This window comes from Biomphalaria glabrata, chromosome 4 (genome assembly GCF_947242115.1).
Source record: "Biomphalaria glabrata chromosome 4, xgBioGlab47.1, whole genome shotgun sequence".
NCBI lineage: Eukaryota > Metazoa > Mollusca > Gastropoda > Planorbidae > Biomphalaria > Biomphalaria glabrata.
Window position 1 is genome coordinate 53253981 of NC_074714.1, and position 22266 is coordinate 53276246.

The 22266-nt window shown below is 39.0% G+C and overlaps 1 protein-coding gene across 6 annotated transcripts in view; it reads left to right on the forward strand.

Annotated features, from left to right (window-relative positions):
* The window catches only part of LOC106069686 (plexin-B-like), a 237934-nt gene that overhangs the window by 142242 nt on the left and 73426 nt on the right, over positions 1–22266 (forward strand). For all 6 annotated transcript variants that reach the window (XM_056025494.1, XM_056025495.1, XM_056025497.1 and 3 more), the window contains 3 exons: positions 405–553; positions 3742–3979; positions 5325–5941. In XM_056025494.1, coding sequence (XP_055881469.1) covers positions 405–553; positions 3742–3979; positions 5325–5941 — 1004 coding nt within the window. The remainder of the gene's footprint in view (positions 1–404; positions 554–3741; positions 3980–5324; positions 5942–22266) is intronic.

Below are 22266 nucleotides of genomic sequence, written 5' to 3' on the forward strand. Positions count from 1 at the left end.
ATCTGTATCAGTCTTTCTGTCGCTGTCTCCAAATCAATCAATCAATCGATCAGTCAATCAAATCTGTTCATCTTGTGCAACCTTACTGTGTGTCTGACTTTCTGTCCGCTTATCTGTCCGTCTAAATATCATTTAATGGCGTCCTCCATTAGTCTGTATCCTCCATTCGATCTTCTCTTCATCTTTCACAACCAGTCCGGGGGGGGGGCGGCGGGTGAAGTGCGGAGACAATGGGTCTTTGATCGATGTCACTGTCTAATTGATTGACTGATGGATTGACTTGCTGATTAGATGAACTGTTTTTGATTGTGTTTTTTTTTTATTTATTATCTTTACACTTCATTTCCCCCACCACACACTCCCCCCCCCTCCTCTCACCACATTATCTCACTTTTGATTGACAGGTGAGAACAGATTATACCAACTGGACTCGGAGTTAAATCCGCTAATGGTCGTGGCGACAGGGCCGAAGAACGACAGCATCCACTGCATGCCCCCGCACGTGCTGGAACCCTGCAAGGTGAATCGGACCACCTCCAACAATTATAACAAGGTAAAACTTCTACACACCCCGACCGCCCTTTTCTTTCCTTCTCTTTCTATACCGGGAAATCCCCTGCTCTGACTATTGTCCTCTTCTGCAATTCATGAGTGCGCTACTGGCTATTTTTAGTTCTGTTGAAAATGTACTGTTGTTTCTGGAAACGTAAACACGTTGTGTATTTTTGTGTACAACTAAAACTACATTAGTACACCACGTGACATGTATCACATAGAAGATCATTATAATGATGGCAAGGATAATTGTTGCTAAGAAAGAGTGACTAGCTTTGTTTTGTTTGAGTTCCTGGTTTACAAAATAAAAGATTTAAATTTAAGTCATTGGTTAATATGCATGACTAAATGCATGACGCGTAGGACGTAATCATCTTCTTTTTTGAAGTAACGTCTGTATTATATAAGCTAAGATAAGATAAGATAAAAGATTTAAAAAAAAAAGCTTCATTGTCATAGGTTTGTATGATACAGTGTAGCGCGGACTTCGTGTATCTATATACTTACTGATTATGAAGGCCGGCCTCTTCATTTAGAAAATTGATTATGATGCTTGATTAAGACTGACTGCTTCAGTAAGGAAATGGATTATGTGACTTCAATATGAAGACTGGCTTCTTCGTGGAGGTAAAACTTGATGTGGCTGGGTCATCTAGGTCTTTGTATCTAGGTCATTGGATACGTATTTGAAGATCAATGAATATGTATTTGAAGGTCATTGGATACGTATGTGAAGGTCATTGGATGCGTATTTGAAGGTCATTGGATACGTATTTGAAGGTCATTGGATACGTATTTGAAGGTCATTGGATACGTATTTGAAGGTCATTGGATACGCATTTGAAGGTCATTGGATACGTCTATGAAGGTCATTGGATACGTATTTGAAGGTCATTGGATACGTATTTGAAGGTCATTGGATACGTATTTGAAGGTATGTGGGATGGAGTAAGGCAGAGAAGCACGCGCGTAGGCCAACCCAGTTGTCTGGAACCCAAATATGTTTAGCGGCGGGGCCTGGTGTCAGCTTTAAGTGAACTGAACAGTCCAAGGCCAATTGATGACCACTGATTGACTAGGGCCAGTTAACCAAAACCACAGTGACTGACTAAGGCTCGACAAGAGTTTGACCAACTGGCGACTCCGATTGACTGGACCGTATCCGACCACTGCAAGGCATGAGTACATCGCAGCGACACCCGTTTAAAATGATTTTGTGTATGTGTCAGACTATATGTATGTGTGTGGTAAATGTGGGGCAGAAAATAACTGATTTGAAAGGGAAGCACTTTTCTTTGCTATCGGGGCACCATTCTGCCCCCCCCCCCAATCAAGCCTTAAAAAAAATCATGTTTATTATCCTGCTATTATTATCTTATCAACTGATAGATGAAATAGGTTTCACATTAACATAACTGCATAGTCGATTGTGAGAAGGGTGCGCTACTACCATCTTCAAAGATTATTATGTGGGTCAAATGTACACGTTTCAGGGCCCGGTTCAGAAAAGTACCAGAAGTTACCGCTTTTGGACGAAGCTTGAGGTCTTACATCATGTATTATATTTGCATTTAGTGTTTAAATACAAATAATTTATGGCATTAGAATGATATTTAATTTTTTTGTTCGTATTTTTACATTTTTTTTCTTCTTTATTGTTAGATTGGTCTATTACAGGTTCATTTGTTGTTTATGTCAATGTCTAATTTATAATGTATTAAATTATTTTACGTTTCAAAATAGGACGATGACTAATTAAATTTGGCTTAGGTGGAACTTGGACTCAATATTAATCACAACGCGTTTGTTCCAAATTTGAATTTGTCATTGATTCATCAGTGCTCAGCAATCTATCTAAATTTTTAAAAATATTGGTATATTAAAAACTAAATTGGTCTAGCATTATACAAGCGACTATTTAACACACAAAAAAATATAATTAATTAAAAAACAAAAAAAACAAACAGGGAAAGAACTGTACATTTATAGCCATATACGATTAATTTTGTGTTTATCAATACCAAACTTAATTAATTAATTACCACTTATTTTCAAAGTTTCATTTTGATTTAACATGGGAGTACGTGGGAGAAACAACGCGTACAAAAAAATGTACCAGACAGACAGAGCTAGTTAATATTAGCTTTGTAAAAAAAAAAAATAAAAAAAAAATTTAACTAAATTCAAATGTGCACCACTAGACATTTAAAACGTTAGAAATTCCCCTACGTAAATGGCCACATTGTTAGAATCATTCTTATAGATAAGAACAAAAAAAAAAAAAGGCTTTTTTTTTGTTCTTTATCGACTTGTAAACATCAAATGATTCTCATAGCTGGAAACGGCTCTTGTGCCCGAGGCCAGACAATAGCTCAATTGAATCCTTCTCTCTCTAACTAGCTTTAATTTGACTCAAGTCTCAAAGCAATTACTGAATGCAGCAAAGGCATAATTTGTCCTGAATCGAAGTTTTCAAAATGTTCTTATGTCGACGTATTGATTTCTGCCTGAAACAGAATTTTCTGCGAGTCCTCTTCTGTCTCGGAAAGCTCCAATCAGAGTTTTGTGATCATTTCATGCAGAATTCGGTCGAGGGCAAGGCGACCCGTTTCAGTAATGGTGCTGTGTGGTCAGAACTGTGGACTGACAAGGGTGTGCGTATGTGTGTGTGTGTGTTTTGAGGTTCAACTTCTGACACCTTGTTTTCTCTTACAAGTTTCGGATGTTGCTTCAGAAATCAGGATTTCCACTTCTTAGTCCAAAATCTTGCTGGATGGAAGTGGTCAAGGTTTGAACTCTGGACCACTGACAACCAGGCAGAAATCCCTTTTCACGACCTCATCCTATGTTTCGTTAATCAGTCTTTCAAAATATGTAAACTATAGATAGAATATCATTGGAACTACTTTATCTTCTCCTGTGACAGACTGACTGACTGACTGACTAGCCCATTATAGTTAGTATCTCACTGTGTTTTTTTTTTAAATTGCAATACAAATACATTATAATATGCATTTATTAATTTAATATTTAGAAGAGTACCAACTAGTTTAGCTATAAACTAATAAGATCTCCCAAATTATCATCCACTTAACATGAAATTGATCTCAGAACTTTCAGATAACCAACTGAACATTTGTTCCATGATCCTCTCTGACATTGAAGCTATTTTTATTTTTTGAACAGATTCTGTTGGTTGATAATCTAAGGCGGAACCTGATCGCTTGTGGGACCCTGTTCCAAGGCATGTGTGAAGCCAGAAGTCTGGTGAACATCTCCAAGCTAATGGTGGATGATGCCTCCACAGAGCTGAAGAACTTTGCCGTGGCAGCCAACACAGAGAACGCCTCCACTGTGGCGTTCATCGCCCCAGGGCCGTCGCTCGTCATGGAGACGGTACTTTATGTAGCTACCACATACACGGGTGAGTTTAGTCATTGATTCATTGTAGTCAACATTTTGTCTAGTCCAGTACTATCTTAAACAATAGTCTTTCATCTGTTAGACAAAGGATTGATTTATTCTTAGGAGACATACAAACAGACGAAAGGACGGGTGGATAGATAGATAGATAGATAGATAGATAGATAGATAGATAGATAGATAGATAGATAGATAGATAGATAGATAGATAGATAGATAGATAGATAGATAGATAGATGATAGGTAGGTAGGTAGATAGGTAGGTAGGTAGACAGACAGACAGACAGACAGACAATCAGTTAGTCAGACAGACAGATAGATAGACAGACAGACAGACAGACAGAAAGACAGATAGATAGATAGATAGATAGATAGATAGATAGATAGATAGATAGATAGATAGATAGATAGATAGATAGGTAGGTAGGTAGGTAGGTAGGTAGGTAGGTAGGTAGGTAGGTAGACAGACAACAGACAGACACACCTACAGATAGATAGATAGATAGATAGATAGATAGATAGATAGATAGATAGATAGATAGATAGATAGATAGATAGATAGATAGATAGATAGATAGAAAGACAGACACACAGACAGATAGATAGATAGATAGATAGATAGATAGATAGATAGATAGATAGATAGATAGATAGATAGATAGATAGATAGATAGATGATAGGTAGGTAGGTAGGTAGGTAGGTAGGTAGGTAGGTAGGTAGGTAGGTAGACAGACAGACAGACAGACAATCAGTTAGTCAGACAGACAGACAGTCAGACAGATAGACAGACAGACAGACAGAAAGACAGATAGATAGATAGATAGATAGATAGATAGATAGATAGATAGATAGATAGATAGATAGATAGATAGATAGATAGATGATATGTATATAGGTGGGTAGGTAGGTAGGTAGGTAGGACAGAATGTCAGACAGACAACAGACAGACAGACAGACAGATAGATAGATAGATAGATAGATAGATAGATAGATAGATAGATAGATAGATAGATAGATAGATAGATAGATAGATAGATAGATAGATAGATAGATAACCATATAACACCTTAAGATAGATAGATAGATAACCATATAACACCTTATTAAGACTGCGCGAAAGAAAGCTACTAAATAAAAATACTGAGCTATTTAAACCTTGAACCGGAATATACTTAAAGTAACGTAACATTTTAAAACTATGTTTATGTTGTTTGTTTGTTTTTTTAACAGATAGGGCCTAGCTATTAAATGTTATTAAATGACGTAGGCTAATTTGTGCTTCTTATTATCTCGCCCCACCCCCCACCCCACCCGCTCCCCTTCAACCCTGTGTCACACTTTCAAGGCACGAGCGAGTCCAGCCAGGTGAATCGCTACGAGGTTCCAGCCATATCCACCAGGAGTCTCCACAAGGAGTCGCGCTTCTCCCTGGCCGTGGACGACAACTTCCTGGCCAAGAGCAAGCTGTCCGCGCTGTTCCTGAAGCCCAACGTGGTGACGTCCTACCTCATCAGCTACGTGTACGGCTTCAGCTCCGCAGGCTTCAGCTACTTCCTGACCGTCCAGGACGAGAAACCATCGGCCGTGGCCACCCTGGAGACCAGGGTCTCTAAGGTCACGAAAATCGTGCAGATCTGCCAGGTGGACAGCTACTTGTACTCTTACGTCGACCTGCCTCTGATCTGCACCAAAAATGGGGTGCATTACAACATTCTGCAGGCGGCCAGAGTTGTCAGACCTGGAGAGGAGTTGGCCAGAGACATGTTCCCCGACGGTAATGTCGAAGACGTCCTGATGGCCGTTTTCACCAACACCACTGGCTCTCAGCGGGTGGACTCGGCCATCTGTGTTTACACCATGAGAGAGTTACGAGCTAAATTCCTGGAAAATATAAAATTGTGCCACCAAGGGAACTCGTCAGTCAGCGGCGGAGGATATTTATACGGAACATGCCCACACCAGGTAGGATTCCAAACATTTAGAAATTCTCCTTTTAACTTGTATAAGAATGTCTACTCTAGTCTCATACAGGGTGGTCTTAAACAAGGGGCCTTCGAACTTTTTTTGTCACAGAGTTCATTGGGGACTTACTCATGGGCTCTTCTTGTCTTGATGTGTGAATTTAGTGGGCCAGGAGCGTGCATTATTCTCATTGTATAGTTCTACCATCGATTTTCAAATTCTATATCTCTATTAAAAGTATTACAATTGAATAATACCAAAACAGGTTTCAAACATCTGAATAAAAAAAAATTCAATTCACATGCTGTTATTCCCCTTTGATACTTTCGGATCTGATACTTGCTTTGTGCTCAGTCATGCAATTTAAATCTCTCTCTCTCTCTCTCTCTCTCTCTCTCTCTTTGACCCAAACACCGAGCCAAGCCTCCTTCCCCAATCAACTTAACAGTGGTCTGCCTTCATACTTTGAAGTCCATCCAAGCAAAAGAGTGAAATTCGATTTTTTTTTTTTAGGTGTCGATGGAGTCAGGGGAGGAGACCACATGGGGGTAACGATAGGTGTGTGTCACGGTTGGGAGGGTGAGGGCTTGTCTGGGAATGAGGGGGGGATTAGGACAGTGAAAGTAAAAGGGAAAAGCGGGGATGTAAAAGGAGGGGGGGGGGGGACATATTGACATTTTGTTGACGATTGCAATTTTCTGCTTCATTGGTGTCGGGATTATCGATAATGAAAATCTTTTTTTTGCGAGAGGGGGGTCACTGACAGAAACACGCTAGAACGTCAAAGTGCCAACAAGAAGCAAATACGAGGTTTACAGCGCACACGCACGCGCGCACAGACATGGTGGGTAGCTCTCGCGAATAAGTTTTGTGCGAGGGTAGTTTTGTAAACAACAGCGATTGTCAGATTGATGATTGGGCAGATAGATGGTCTGTGCGCGCGCGAGGCGTGCTGCACATGTAGATAATTGTTTTTTTCTTTGTTTCTGCTGTTTACCGACAACCCGGTCCATGCCTTTGTTCGGTGGGGCGCGGGGAGTTATGACACATGGGCATAGGTTTGGGGGTTAGTTGTGGCTTATGTACATGCTGCTCCACACTCTCTCTCTCTCTCTGTCTCACACTTACACTCACACACACACACACACTTACAGTCACTTTCTCTCTAGCTCGCTATTTAATCCTTTTTCCGCTCTGACACTTTGACTCAAACTACGTTCTTAATTGTCTCCGTGTCTCTCTGTCTCTCTGTCTCTGTCTCTGTCTCGCTCTAATTCACTATCAATCTTTCAAGTTTTAAGCATTTTCTATCTCCCTTCTTCTCTCTTCTACACCCCCCCCCTCTTTCTCTCTCGCTTTCTCTTTCTTTATTCACCTTCACTCTTTCAAGTACTTCCCCTCTTTCCTCTCTCTCTCTCTCTCTCTCTATCACACACACACACACACAATTTCATTCATTTTCTCTCTCACTCGCTTATTAATTCCTTTTGCGCTCACTTATTCTTTGGCTGAATTTACTTCCTTCTTTCTCATTCACCTCTCTTTCTCTCCCTCTGTCTGTCTGTCTGTCTCTCTCTCTCTCTTTATATATATATATATATATATATATATATATATATATATATATATATACTACTTGACAATAGTAATTTGAATCTTCAGTAACCAATACTGTCTTGTATATGTACTACATCGAACAACTCACAGTGTGTCTTGTATCTACGACCACATACTTCCTTTTGTGAAGATGGAAAAGATTAAGAGAACAGTCTCTTTGAACTATTTGTCTTGAAGTGAGCAGTGACTGACTGACTCCTTGACTCTTGTTAGAGCAAGCCACAGTCAAATCTTGTACAGTGTCGTTTTTTTTTAAAATTCACTTTTAGTCCCATTTGTTTAGCATTTCCACCTACATTTAGCATTACCTCCCCTTTAGCATTATCTCCCCTTTAGCATTATCTCCCCTTTAGCATTATCTCCCCTTTAGCATTATCTCCCCTTTCGCATTACCACCCCTTTAATTTTGTTTTCCACTTCTCTAGACTGCTTTTGGCATTCATCATTTCTAAAGCGCCTCTTTTTTTTTTTTTTAAACATGTTCTGTTGTTTAGTATTCATAAGGTAAGCGTAGATTATAGCCACAACAAAGGGAAGCTATCAAGTTAAGCTTTACAAAGCATCACCATTATACACTCTATAAAGCGTAATAAAAAGATCTTTAACCTGTTTTAAAACCTTTTTTGTTGAAATATATCAGTCAGTCAGTTATTTGTTGCAACGAGACATACAACACCATAAAAAAGCCGCATTAGCGCCGGAGAAGGTGGAGAGGACTGTAAATGGTTCACCTGTTAAAAGACACTTTATCACTTAAAAGAATGAGATGTGATGCATAAGTAGGGCTGGCAGAGTACCCTAGAAGTCACCACGTGGGTAGCCCATGTCACGTACATTTCTGCATCTCAGCGTGTGTGTGTGTGAGCAGTGGCGTTGGTTAGAGATAGGTAGATTTCTCCCTACCTCACAATCTCAAGACTTAAGACAATTTTTTTTTCTTATTACAAAGCTTATATCAACTCACTCTGTCTGTCTGTCGGTCTGTCGGTCTATTTCAATTTTTGTACACGTTTCATTTCCCCCACACCCATTCTCGGATCAAGTTGAAACTTATGTACTATTACTTATTGTCTCTAACAAAACATGAAACAATAAGAAAAAAAATTAGACAATTGTGTAGTGGTATTTTTTTAAAATTGATTTAAAAGGAAAATAAATCATACAGTATTGAGACATGTAGTCATAAATGTGGAGCTGTTCCCCTTATATAACCTTTTTTTTTAAAATATATATTTTGTTTGTGTTTATATTGTTGTTACCTCTTCCCTTCCCCCCCCCCACTTTCCACTTTTTCAGAGTACGTCTTTTTTAAACCCTTAAAACGCGTGTGTATGCACTCACTGTAAAACAGCCCAGGACTTAAAGGGTTAATCAAAAATGTAATTAAAATATTTTTTAAAAGTGAATGACAGGAGAAGTTAAAAGACCACTTGATAACTACAGATTGCCTAGGTGATAAAATAGTATGCAAAAAAAAAAAGTAAAATTACCTCTTTCAAACCTTTGCTATCTATGAGGGCAGATGATGTTAAGGTCATATGTTTCTTTGGCCAACGGTTAAAAAACAGGGTGCCATGTGGCCAGTACAACGACTAACTTCCTTTACTCTGCTATTACTACCCATTAGAGTTTTGTTTGACTCGGCGGCACCCTAAAAATCACGAAATGCAAACTCCCCCCCCCCCCAAAGTCTTAAGTGAGATTGGAACCCGAGACTCTCAGATTGGAAGCCGAGAGCCTTATCACTCAGCCACCATGCCACTATATGATTTAAAAAAAAAACAACGTACATTTCTATATTGTCTTGCTCACTGCAGTGTCTATTCTCGGCCTGCTCTTCTAAGAGTTATCTTTCTATAATCTCCGACTCTTGTAAAGCACTTTACCAACATCACAAGTACCTCCTTCTTCTTTAACCTCTAATACAGAACCCCCTCCCCCCGCCTCATACTGATAAGCTCACACTGGTATTGTTGTCCCCCCTTAGTCCAGTGTGTGAGCTACACATCTAATGATATCAATAGAATAAACAAAAAGGTGAGCACCTCCCCAACTCACGAAATACCGTGTATATATTTTCGTTAACTTACAGGCATGGGCAGATGATATGCACTATAGACAGAGAATGAAGGGGTACAACAAACAAAAAAAAAAAACAAAAAAAACCCCAGAGATTTGAAGTCCGAAAAAAAAAGTTGTCTCCCCTTGCTCTATACTTGATGGATGGGCACAGGGAGATAACTAAATAGGAACTTGCCAACTCATGTGTTTTTTTCTTCTCCTTCATATGAATAGAATAAAAGAACATTTTGTTCCCACAACCAAAACAGTCTTACCCCAAAATGTGATAAAATGTGGACATTGTGTATATTTAGATTCGTTCGTTTCATTTGTTGTAAACACTGCATCTTTCTGAGTGATGGTTTGCGAAGTTTGCATATTTGGGAATCATATAGTGAAATAGCTAGACACACATCTGCCCCTCAATATTCTCTCCGTTTTTTTAGGCAGGCCTATTTTTTTTCCTCCAACATGTTTCTGGTCATGGCCGGCCGGCCGGCCGGCCCTATCAATTGCGTAACGGATAGAGCGGTGCCCAGTCTAGGTTAGGGTTAGGCCTAACGTCAAAATTAGGATTTTTGTCTTAGAAAATACATTCGTCTTTGCAATAAATTTTTATTAAATAAAAGCTGACAATGCAGTTGTTTTTTTTTTAACCGCTCGTAAAATTGACACCCCAAAATGACAATTGTGTCTACTTTTTAGGAGATTTTAATAATTTCAGGAGATTTCCAGGACTTTTTAAATATATATATTGCAATTAAATGAGATTTAAGGAGACTGCGGAAATCCTGTTATCATATATAAGTTATAATGGATAAATTTAATAATTTACATCTAGAATTAGCGCGGGGCCCACTGCGACCGCATAGGTTGCACTAGCCAAAGTCCGGCCCTGTATGTGGTCATCTAAAATTGCCTCCCTTATAGTCATAATTTATTCTTTACTTGCGCCAAGTCTCCTGTCCACTACCCCTCGCCTCGAATTCTTTCCCCTGTCATGCATAATACATTTCTTTCCTCTAGTTGTCCCCCCTGTGTATATGATATCCAACTTCCCCCGCCCATAGTGACCTCTGCAGGTCTATTAGCCGCAGGGAAAGTTATTCTCTCCAGGACGTCCAAAAGAAGAGTACTAAATAACAGGGGGCATCACTCCAGTTTCTTTCCTGCCTTATTCTCCTCCTTGCATTTTGCCCCCCACCCACCACATTTTTCCCCTTCCTCTGACAGAATCAAACCCAAGCCTCATATCAATTTCATTCTCGGCATTTTCTCTCGTTTCACCTCCCCCCCCCTCGGCCAAATGCTCGTATTTTTCCTTGCATACGTCTGCTGCGAGTCTCACGCCTTCTGATGAACTTTCCTACATGCATTCTAAATATGATTCTCTTTTTTTATTTCACGTTGTAAATATGATTCGCTTTTTTATTTCACGTTGTAAATATGATTCGCCTTTTTTTTTTCTTTAGCATTTTTGTCTTTATTTTTCTTACTTCTACCCCAAAAAATGTATGTTGGTTTGGTTTAATTTTATGACTGAAATGTGTCAAGATTTATTTCTTCAAGGGTGAACAGCTGTGTAGAATAATACCGTAAAGGAAACTCTGTTAGACCAAATTAAAGCATAGGACGAGTGTTGTTTGTGTTTTTCGTTTGTTTGTAGCTGATGAAGGCCTCGTGGCCTAAACTTTTTTACTTTTGTTCTAGGAAGGTTTCTGTATGTATTTAAATTGTAGTTTTCTGTACATTTTTTTTTCATCTCTTTTCTCGCTGGATTGTGCTTAATTTATCTCTTTGTCATTACTTCCGATCACTTCACTGAAGTTTTGTCACACCTTACAGACTCCCAATCTCTCTTAACTCTTTCTCTCCTAAAAGACGATACCAACGTTGATTCCACCAGAATGTGGTAAATAATTACGGAGAGAAAGAGTTAATATATAAAGACCTGCTTACCGCAGTCCTCGATCCTAGCTTTGAATACAATGGTACTATTTCATTTTGTGTCAATACATAGACCATCTGGACCACAGATTAGGGACTTCCTAACCATATTGATTGAGCACCATTGCTGGGCCCCCTGACCAGCTTACTAGATTACCACCACTGGCTGGAGACCTCTTGACCATATATATATATGCTGAGAACGACACAAAGATAAAGGCACATTCTTCGTCCCATCTGCTAGGACAAATTTGTACAAATACTCCTTCTTCCCTAGCGCTATTAGAGCATGGAATGGGTTGCCTGAGCTAGCCAGGAAAACCAATGACTTGGCAGAATTAAAGTCATTGGTTAATATGCATGACTAGATGCATGACGCGTAGGACGTAATCATCTTTTTTTTTTATTTGAATAACGTCTGCATTTTATAAGATAAGATTATGGCGTACCATTACAGGATGAAAACACCACTGACTTAGGACCTCCTGACCATATCAAAGGAGCACCTTTACAGAACGGTACCACCACTGACCGAAGACCTCCTCTCCGCTTTTCTATGTATCAATCAGAGACCGAATAACGGTTAATGAAAAGTTTACAATCCAAGTGCCAAATCAGATCGAACTACAAAGGTGTTTCATCTTGGGAGGGTGATTGCCCAGGTTGCCCCAGAGTCCTCTATATTACCATCAATGCATTTTACGTTGGGCATTGATTCGTCTCTCGACATCGCACTGTAATTTTAGTTCAGTGTTATCAAGATGGATACCTTTGTTTTCGGTCTGTAGTTAGACATCCGGTCTCTGTAACCGTGTTTTTTGCCACACTTTCACTGTACTGTTGTATTCCATTACTCCCCGGCAGAAGATGTTTATCAATCCGCCTCGCGCCATTTTCTCCCATTTAGTTACGTCACTGTTTACTCTCGACCCCATTGGTTGCCAACAAAAGCGTTTCGTCTGCAGTTATCACACATTAGTGAAATTGCCTCCCCCTTTTTCTCCCCTTCACTTTTGTTCCACTTGCCTCCCTTGCTGCCCCGGTAACCAACTAACAACAAACATGAAGCAGAACTGGAAGAGAGAAAAAAATGGATTGGATTTAATCAGAGAGATGTTGAAACGTGGTAACGAAATAGCGATGTATTTTTTTTTCTTGTATTGCGGAGGATTTTTTTTTTCAAGTGTGTGATGCGGCAGAGATGACCTCGCAAGCAAGGGTTACACAGCAATGCGAGAACTTTTTTTTTATATATTCATTCTCGTGATTTTAGCGAATTCCATTTACAGCATCAGATAAAACATCTCGTCTGCGCACAATGAATTGTGGGATGTCTTTATCTCCAGCTTCCTCCTACAGACTTCAGGCTCACCAGTTCATTCACACACGACTCCGGAACTCACGCTATCACTTGCATGAAAACGGAGTGGGGAGGGATGGGGGAGATGAGTCGAAGATTTGGAAGAAGCCTGATAGAATAGGATTACGCAGATGCGAGATATGACAACTCTCAAATGTATTTTCAATACTAAGTTTCAACTTCTTTCCCCGCGTTAAGCTGTGAGGTATCGGCAGCTTCCAATGTGTTGTCTCTCAATACTGTAGTCCTGCATCGTCCACAAGTTTAGCTCCTGAGCTCTCTCGTGAGTTATTGTCACGCTTTCGTTTACAAACCAAAACTATTTCAGCTCTGGAAAATTTAAAAATAGCACCGCATACAAATTAAATTATCTTATCTTATATAATACAAACGTTACTTCAAAAAAGAAGATGATTACGTCCTAAGAGTCATGCATATTAACCAATGACTTAAATTCTGAAAAGTCACTGGTTTTCCTGGCTAGCTCAGGCAACCCATTCCATGCTCTAATAGCACTAGGGAAGAAGGAGTATTTGTACAAATTTGTCCTAGCATATGGGACGTGGAATGTGCCTTTATCTTTGTGTCTTTCTGAGTATTTTGTTAGATATTGTTTTCGTATTTGAAGATTATGGTTCAGTGTTTTATGTATAATTGCTACTTTACTTTTGAGCCTTCTGTCCTGAAGGCTTTCTAAATTTATTGATTTTACTAAAAAGTGTTACTCTAGTCAAATGTGAATATTCGTTTGTTATGAATCTCACTGCTCTATTTTGTGTCTGTTCTAGTTTCGTAATGTTTTCTTGAGTTGAATTCTCATATAAGGCAACCGCTATAGTTTATAAATCGTAAAAGGGAGATAACTTCAACGTTAAATCGCATACAATTGTTCTTGTGATTTTTTGCAGTCTCGGAAGAGTAATTAGTGCTACCTTTTTTTTTTTTAAATTTAGGCGCTAACCCTCGTTATAAATTCAGTTTTATTATTGAACTGGCTCCTCAACCCCCTTTGGGCAGGAAAAGCTCGCTAGCCTTGGCTGGCTACCCACCTAGGAGAAGGAAAACTCTGAATCCAAAACTCTGCTGCTGTAAGCCTATACCGAGACTTCAACATTGCATCGGGAGACAACCCTGTGGAAAAAATCAGGAGCTGATTACTTTTGGGTAGGAACTATTAGTACAGGCAGTATATTTCTTAGAACTATTCACACCATGCCCGTTGCCTCTCCCCCTACCGCCCACGTGAGTATGCTCTTAATGTAGACCAGATACTGACCATAAACCTTGATTAAAATGTGAAAAATTAAAATGCGAACCACTTCTGACATCAAATTTAATAATCTATTATCATTTCATTATATATTTTTTTAATGAACGAATACATACATACACACACACACACACACACATATATATATATTGATGAGAGAATTGTGACAATTTCTACAACGAAGCATTGACTTGCACACTAAGAATAAATATTTAAAAAAATATGTTCACCTTTTGGCCTTTTTTTTTATTGCACATATTTTACAACTAGTGACATGTGACCTCCCTAGAAGCCTGCATGTAATAACCGGAAGCAGAGCATGTCATTGCGATAACTTTCCCCCGCCTTGATTATCTCATGCTTCTTGTAGAGGTTAGAACAGAACCCACATGACTGGCTTTTTTGTTAAGGGAGGTACATTTCTTTCGCCATATAAGAGATGATAAGTCATGGGCACAAGGGGGATAAATACACATTCACGTACAAACTATGAAAGGTCACCTCCCTTTATCATTCTTTCTAACAAGAAAATAAACTCTGAAAAACGCTTGGAGTGAACTCCCTTTTTTGTTTATATTTCACCATCTCCCTGACTGTAGGAGTTTTTTGTGATGTGAGTTAAGGTTTTTGTTGGGGGTCCGTTTTTTGTTTCTTAAAAAGTTGTGACTCTGTTTGGTCCTATGGGAGAGTAGTCAAGTCGAACTAGTGGAGCTGACAGTCGACCTCTCGCCTGGCCCCTGTGTCGTGAGTAGTGTTATTAGATTTCCCGCCTTTCTTTTGATGGCAGCTGTGCAACACCCTTTACCTCGTTCACTCCGTCAGACACACACACACACACGCACACACACAAACACACACACACAAGTAAACACATAGACACAAGTTAAAACACAGTACGAGACAGCAGAACTCACTCGCACTGTAAAGACGCCTCTCAGAATGTGCGATCAACTTGCAGACGATTTGAGCAGACGACTTCTATAACTAGCTGAAGTACTAACATTTGAAAACTTCTTGTTTGAAGAGCATATGAAGATTTCGTTTTCAGAAATTTTAATTTTCGTTAACGAATATGCTAACGATACTTTTCTTTTATCGAAACAAAAAAGCGATCCCTAATTTAATTTTAAAAAATATTAACTCTTTCTCTCCTAACTGACGATACCAGTGTTGATTCGACCAGAATGTGGTAAATAATTACGGAGAGAAAGAGTTAATAATGCATAAAAACGAAAAAAAAAAGAAAAAAAATTACATTGAGCGCATAAAAAAGGGAAGATGAAGCTATTTACGTATTTCTTGTAATTTAAAAAAAAAATATTTTTTAGTTATCTTAGTACTTGTATTACTAAGAATGTACTACTAAGAATGCACTTTAATTATCCGCATTGAATAAAAATACTGAAACAAAATAAGTATTTTTTAACTCTTTATTTCCGTAATTATTTTCCGTACATAATTGTTCATTCTTCACACGTGTACATCCTGCCGTGTTATGGTTAAACTTCAATAACAATTTTTTTTGCTTGTAATCAGAAAACAATACTTTTGGTAATAGCGTTTTAAGAGAATGCATGCTCTTTTTATGTAACACAAATACAAGTTTATAAAACCAAAAAATTATTTGAATTTAATGGGGTTAAATCAACTACGGTATCTTTAATTAGTAGAGCAAGAGATCAACACTTTCCACAAATGCACTCACTGTCTCGTCTTTGTTGTTCTTGTATCCCAGAAGACCCGGCGTTGTCTTTTGTGTGAATGTCAACAATGGCTGTCTCGTAAGCCTCTATCATATTCTCATGGTTATTGTTTTTGAAAAAAAAAAATGAACGCACCCAACCCCCTAACGTCCAGATATGCCGACAACGTTTCGAGTCCAGTGGTATCATTGTCTTGGCTGTCCATGTCTTCCCTCCCCCTTTTCACCGCGTCTCTGATTAGCTCTCTACCCATTTATATTAATAAATGAAGATCTCCGCTGTTTGAGTGCGTCCTCCTTATAACTGTATTTCAGCGGTTGCCGAAGCGCCCCAGTGCTATTCCAAGACAAACACTTGGGGCGTAGCAGACAAGTTGACAGCAGCCATGCTTCACCCTGTCAGAAATGGTTACACCCCTCCCGCCAAAAAAAAAATTCTTATGTTTCTTCTCTTTCCCCTTTTTTTTTACTTCCACGACGGACAAAAGTTTTGTTTTAACGACGGACACGTTAGGTCCAACAGCACTGGGCGTATCATAACTGAAATGAAGGGGGAGCCCAGTACGCCCCAGTGAAATGGATACGGGGATATGTGGCAGTGGTGAGGGAAGACTTCGTTACGCCCCTCTAAAAGTAAGTGGCGCCCAGTTCCGTGTCAGTATTTATTTCCAGCCAGTGACATCGGATACTGAAAAATTCGGAAAGGTCGGGGGAAAGAAAAATACCGGCGGTCATTCATGGCTTCTACTTTCACATTCACCCTAGCATTTTCTCTCGCCACCTGGCCTTACAACAGGAAACCAGACGTGAAAAAAAAATCTGTCGGCCCCTCCGTTAAGTCTCTCGTCCCTTTCCATCATCATAGTCTGAACACCGCTGGACTTCATACCGCCACCTAAAACATCTATCTGCACCTCCCAGGTCTTTTGTCTGTAATGGGGTGGTTTACATTGACACACTCACACACACACACACACAGACTTACATCAACACACTCACACACAGATGTGTGATATGAACGGCCTCATATTTTTCCGTCCTTCTACGGCAACAGTCGTGTTGTTACGTGACCTAGTTGAGCTCCTCAAGCACGGACACTAGCCTAGCGCCATTGATCAAAAGACGCACCAGTACGAGAACAAAAAAAAAAAATGGCGTGTCGGTACATCCGGGTGAATGTACTTCCGCTTGTCTCGGGCAGACTCTTTCCTGGCTAGGCCTATCAAACGTCGCAAACCTAGATTCTGGGTTTATACACTAAAGATAAAGGCAAAATCCTTGTTCCATATGCTAGGACAAATGCTCCCTTCTTCCCTAGTTCTTCTGTTAGTGCATGGAATGGGTTGCTGGAGTCAGCCAGGAAAATCAATGACTTGATTAACAAGCATGGCTAGATTGACTTATGAACACGCGTAGGAATCATCTCCTTTTTTTTTAAGTATTTAATATAAGCATTGTTTTTTTTTTTAAATATAGTTTTTCTTTTCTTCTGATTATTTGTAAAAAAAAACAAAAAAAAAAACAACATTTTTTTAATATTTTTACCACGTAATTAATAACAAAAGAAAATATAAAAATGAAACTCGAGTAATTTGTTTTTTTTGTCCCAGGTTTACCATGCAGGAAAACCCTGTTACGGTTGTAATCAGTCCGGGAATCCCCGTTTTAGTTGCCTCATATGCTAATTTTTGTCGCACCCCTTGGACATATTTTAAGACAGGTTTTGACCCCCCCCCCCCAAAAAAAAAAGGCTAAAATGAAAGTTTTAGAGACAAGGAAATGGAGTTAGAGATACAAAGTTGCCTTACTCATTCGCATAGGCTTCAATTTGTTTTAATCAGCTTCGCTCCCTTTAGACTCAAGATCGCCCATAATGGGGTAAGGAAGGCTAGTCAAGGGGGGTAGTAAAAAAGGGGGGGGGGGGGGTGATTATTACTGTCGGCTGTCCAGTGTAAGGGTCAACGAAATATGAAACATTGTGTTTTGTTTTTAGTGGCAAGGGGCTGAGTGGAAGGACGCTTGGATTCTGAATTGAAGGTTCTTCAGTTAGAATTTTGGTGAAAACTAGAATTTTTGGGGATTCTTAAGACGTCTTTTGGTTCACGCAACTCAAATGGGGGCTTGGCCAAGAGGGGGCCATTGTGTTGGCCACATGACACCTTTGTTAAGTTTCGGCTATAGAAACTGGTGACCCTCTTATCATGTGCATATGTTTACTTTACTTACTAATGTAGGTCTATGTAAAGTAGAGTAATCTTTTCAGACCTTGTGATCTATTGGGCAGAATATGTAAAGATCATCTGTTTCCGTGGCCTTCGGTTAACGAGGGTGTCATGTGGCCAGCACATGGACAAAGGTTACGTACACTTTTATTTAAGAGAGATATAGAGACAGAGAGAGGAGAGAGAGAGAGAGAAAGAGAGAGAGACGGAGAGAGACAGAGAGAGAGACAGAGAGAGACAGAGAGACAGAGAGAGAGAGAGACAGAGAGACAGAGAGAGACAGAGAGACAGAGAGAGAGAGATAGAGAGAGAGAGAGAAAGAGAGGAGAGAGAGAGAAAGGATGAACAATGTCCCTTCAACATAGCTAGTATATAAATCAAGGGAAGTAACCAACAACATTCCCAACCCACCTTTTCAAAGTCACGTTTCTTCGAGATTCTCGTTCCTCTGCTTGCTGCTCTTTGATTGGATGAATTTTCCAGCATCACAGTACCATAGTTTTGGGCGCTATAAAAAAAATCACAATACCCCCCAGTCGTACAAAGAAAGGTGGTTTATAGAGATTTTACGGCCCTGGTCACTTCTTGTTATGGTCATTACGTGTAGAGAAGAAGTTACTTACTGGTCAATCCAATTTTACCACTTTCCTTGTTTGTGTGTGTGTGTGTGTGTGTGTGTGTGCTTGAATATGTGTGTGTTTGTTTGTTTGTAATCGTTTTAAAAAGTTCAGCCTTATTTTCATGCTAACAAAACATTTTGTACGAAGAACTCAAATGTGTACGGGTAGTTTGAGCTGTTACAGTGAGTTTGTTAACAGATGATTGTGGACTGTGGATTGAAGATTGTTGTTCCATACAAATCAATACAAACACCTTACACTTACCTCCCCTAGATGATAGTCACTCTAGTATTTTCAGTTTTCTCAACTAAGGGTTCTCAATATGTTGCTGGTAGACCTATTTTGTATTCCTACGATACACATTTCATGGTGTTTATCATTGTCTTGTTTTTATTGTAAGTTTTTTAAGGTCTTTTTTTATGTTCTTTGTTTGTTGATGAAGACCTAAGGGAAATTGTGTTGTTTGTCTGTCCAGTGCCTGTCTGGACCATTTAATTCATAGATTATTAACATTTCTTTATTTTTTTCTGTTCGCCTTCAGAAGTTGTAATGCTCTTAGGACTTTATCCAGTCTCTTCTCTCTCTCTCTCTCTTTCTCCTCCATCTTTATTTCAACGTCTTTTTCTGTCTGTCTCTTTCGTCATCTCTTTTTTATCTCCTTTTTTGTCTCTATTTTTATAAACTTCTCTTTCTTCTCATTTCTTCCTGTTTTTTTTTCTCACTTTCTTTCTTCTCTCTCTTTCTCCCCCTTCTCTCTCTCTCTCTCTCGCTGTATCTCTTTTCTTTCTATTTCTTTTTCATTTTCTCTTTTTTATCTCTATCTATTTTCTCTCTTTTTCTCTCTTTCTTTCTTTACCTCCTTTTCACACACTTTCGTTTGTCCCCTCTCATTTTGATTTTGTTGCGCTTTCTCTTTCTTTCTCCTTCTCTCTATCTCTCTCTCTTTTTCGATCTCTCTCTTTCTGTCTCTCTCTCTCTTTCTGTCTATTTCTCTCTCTCTCTTTCTATCTCTTTTTTTCTCTCTTTCTATCTCTTTCTGTTTCTTTCTCTCTCTCTCTTTCTGTCTCTTTCTCTCTCTCTGTCTTTCACTCTTACCCTCTTTCACTTTCTTTCACTCTGTCTCTCTTTCGTCTTTCCCCATCCCTCTCTTTCTCTCTCATTCTGTCTGATTTCTTCCACCACACTCCCTACACTCAACTCTCTTGAGCACTCGTCTCACTCTCATTACGTAATGCACTCTCGCACGTACGTCATACTAGAGAGGCCCCCCCGAGCACTAACGAGAGTACTCCTCTCTCCACCCCCCCCCCTTTTTTCCATCTCCCTCTCCCCCGCCCCCTCTTGAAGTAGAATCAGGCAAAGCCGACTGATCAGAAGCGACTACTTCAGGGAGGAACAAGTTCCGCAGACAAGCAGAAGTCGAGAAGCCATCGGTAATGAATACAACACCAGGGTTTGGCTCATCGAGAATATAGGTCAGTGAGAAAGAGAGATAATTGTTGGGGGGAACAATCAGATTAAGAGTTATCGAAATTGATCACCTCACTTTTTTTTAAAAATCTTACTAGTCATACAACCCGTCTCAACTTGACAAGGATAAATTTAAACTTTCCAATTTTAACAATACATCAAACGGAAATGAACAAGGGCTAGACAAAGTAATGCGATGGAAAACAGATTGCAATGTTCAGAAAGTTTTCAATTTTTTCTGTCGAATTGTGATCATTTGTCTCCAGGAAGCATTCAGGTCTGAGATACTACTAAAACTTATGCAAACGTGTCCAACATTGCTTACTAATCCTTTTTTTTTTTTAAATGTCGAACAGGAATGCGAATATCAGTTATACAGTAATAGTAATCTATTGCTTCTATTAGATGCGAATATCAGTTATACAGTAATATTAATCTATTGCTTCTATTAGAATAGGACAAATTCTGTACAATTGCTATTTCTTTCCTAGTGCTATTAGTGCCTGAGCCAGCCAGGAAAACCAATGACTCGGTAGAATTTAAAGTCATTGATTTACATGCATTGACCTAGGGACACACGTAGGATGTAATCATGGTCTTTTTTGAAGTTACGTCTGTATTTTATAAGATAAGATAATATTAGATAAGACAAAATTTGTTGCACGTCATATTTATTTACCTGAAATGATTTAGTGACTTGCCTTAGAATAATTGTAATAATATGTAATTAAGAGAAAGTGAGATTTTAACGAATGAAATAATACATCTAAAAATACCTCAAGGGGAGATAAAAACGAGAGTGAGAATTTTTTTTTCAGAGTTGATCTGTGAGTTACCCAGCCTTATCTCTTCCCTGTGTTGACATGTGACAGAGTAGTGGCCCATATTGTTGTTCAACACACTCCAGCCTCTCCTTCTCCTCCTCCCCTTCCCCTCTTCCTCTGCCCTCATTTCTTTCTAGGGGCTGATGAAACGTAAGAGGGTTGATCAGTGGAGTGAGCCACTCACAGGGACTCGTTCACGAGAGCAACGGAGAGGAGGTGCAAGAAAGAGGGAAGGTTGAGAGAGAGAGAGAGAGAGAGTGAGTGCATCTAATAATTAGATAAATAGAAGCAGATGATTACTAATGTAACAGAGGGCAATTAGCCAACAGAAAAAAAAAGAAGCGATAGGGAGACAGAAGGGGGAGGGAGAGGACGTTTAGGATAATACCGAAGAGTCGCTTAAGAGATAATTGATTGACACGCACTAATTTGCATTCTGAATATTTAAATTAAACTTTCCTTTTCATTTTATGTTTCGGTGATTAAAAAAAAAAAGAGAGAAAAACTAAGAGAAAAGAGCGAAACACTGAAAGACGCTGCAAAGAGAGAGAGAGAGAGAGAGAGAGAGAGAGAGATAGAGATTATTATGAATGACATTAAGAAGACAATGCATTATAATGAAATTGAAACACACAGAAGTTCTCACAATGTAGTGATGAAGTGTAGGGTATTTAGATATTGTCTCGTTTATGAGGCCTTACAAAATATGGTTATTTTAATTGTTAATATTCTGGTTAGGTTATATTACCGTGAACTCAAAATACAAAAGTAGCAATTAACATGAAGATCCCTTACTACCAATATATTTTAAATATATCATAAGACAAAATCACTACTCATGTTTGTAAATAAAAAAAAACAAAACAAGTGATACAAGAAATGAAAATGAATTTGACAAATTTAGATAGGAAACAAATATATTCTGTGTTATTTCCCTTTTCCATTTTGTTAAACAAAAGCGTAAAGCTTCTATTTGTCCGTGTATAGGCTAGTACAAGTAGAAACAATTTCATTTATCAATTAGTCAATTATTTATTCAAAACTAGACAATAAAAACCTATTGTATAACAAAAATGTCAACAACACTGGATTTGACGAGGTGGCTGAGTGCTAAAGCGCTTGGCTTCCGAACTTACGGGTCTCTGGTTCGAACCTTGGTGAAAAACTAGGATTTTTAACTTTCGGGATTCTTAGGATTCCCCTGACTCGGGTACCTGGCATAAGTTGGGAAA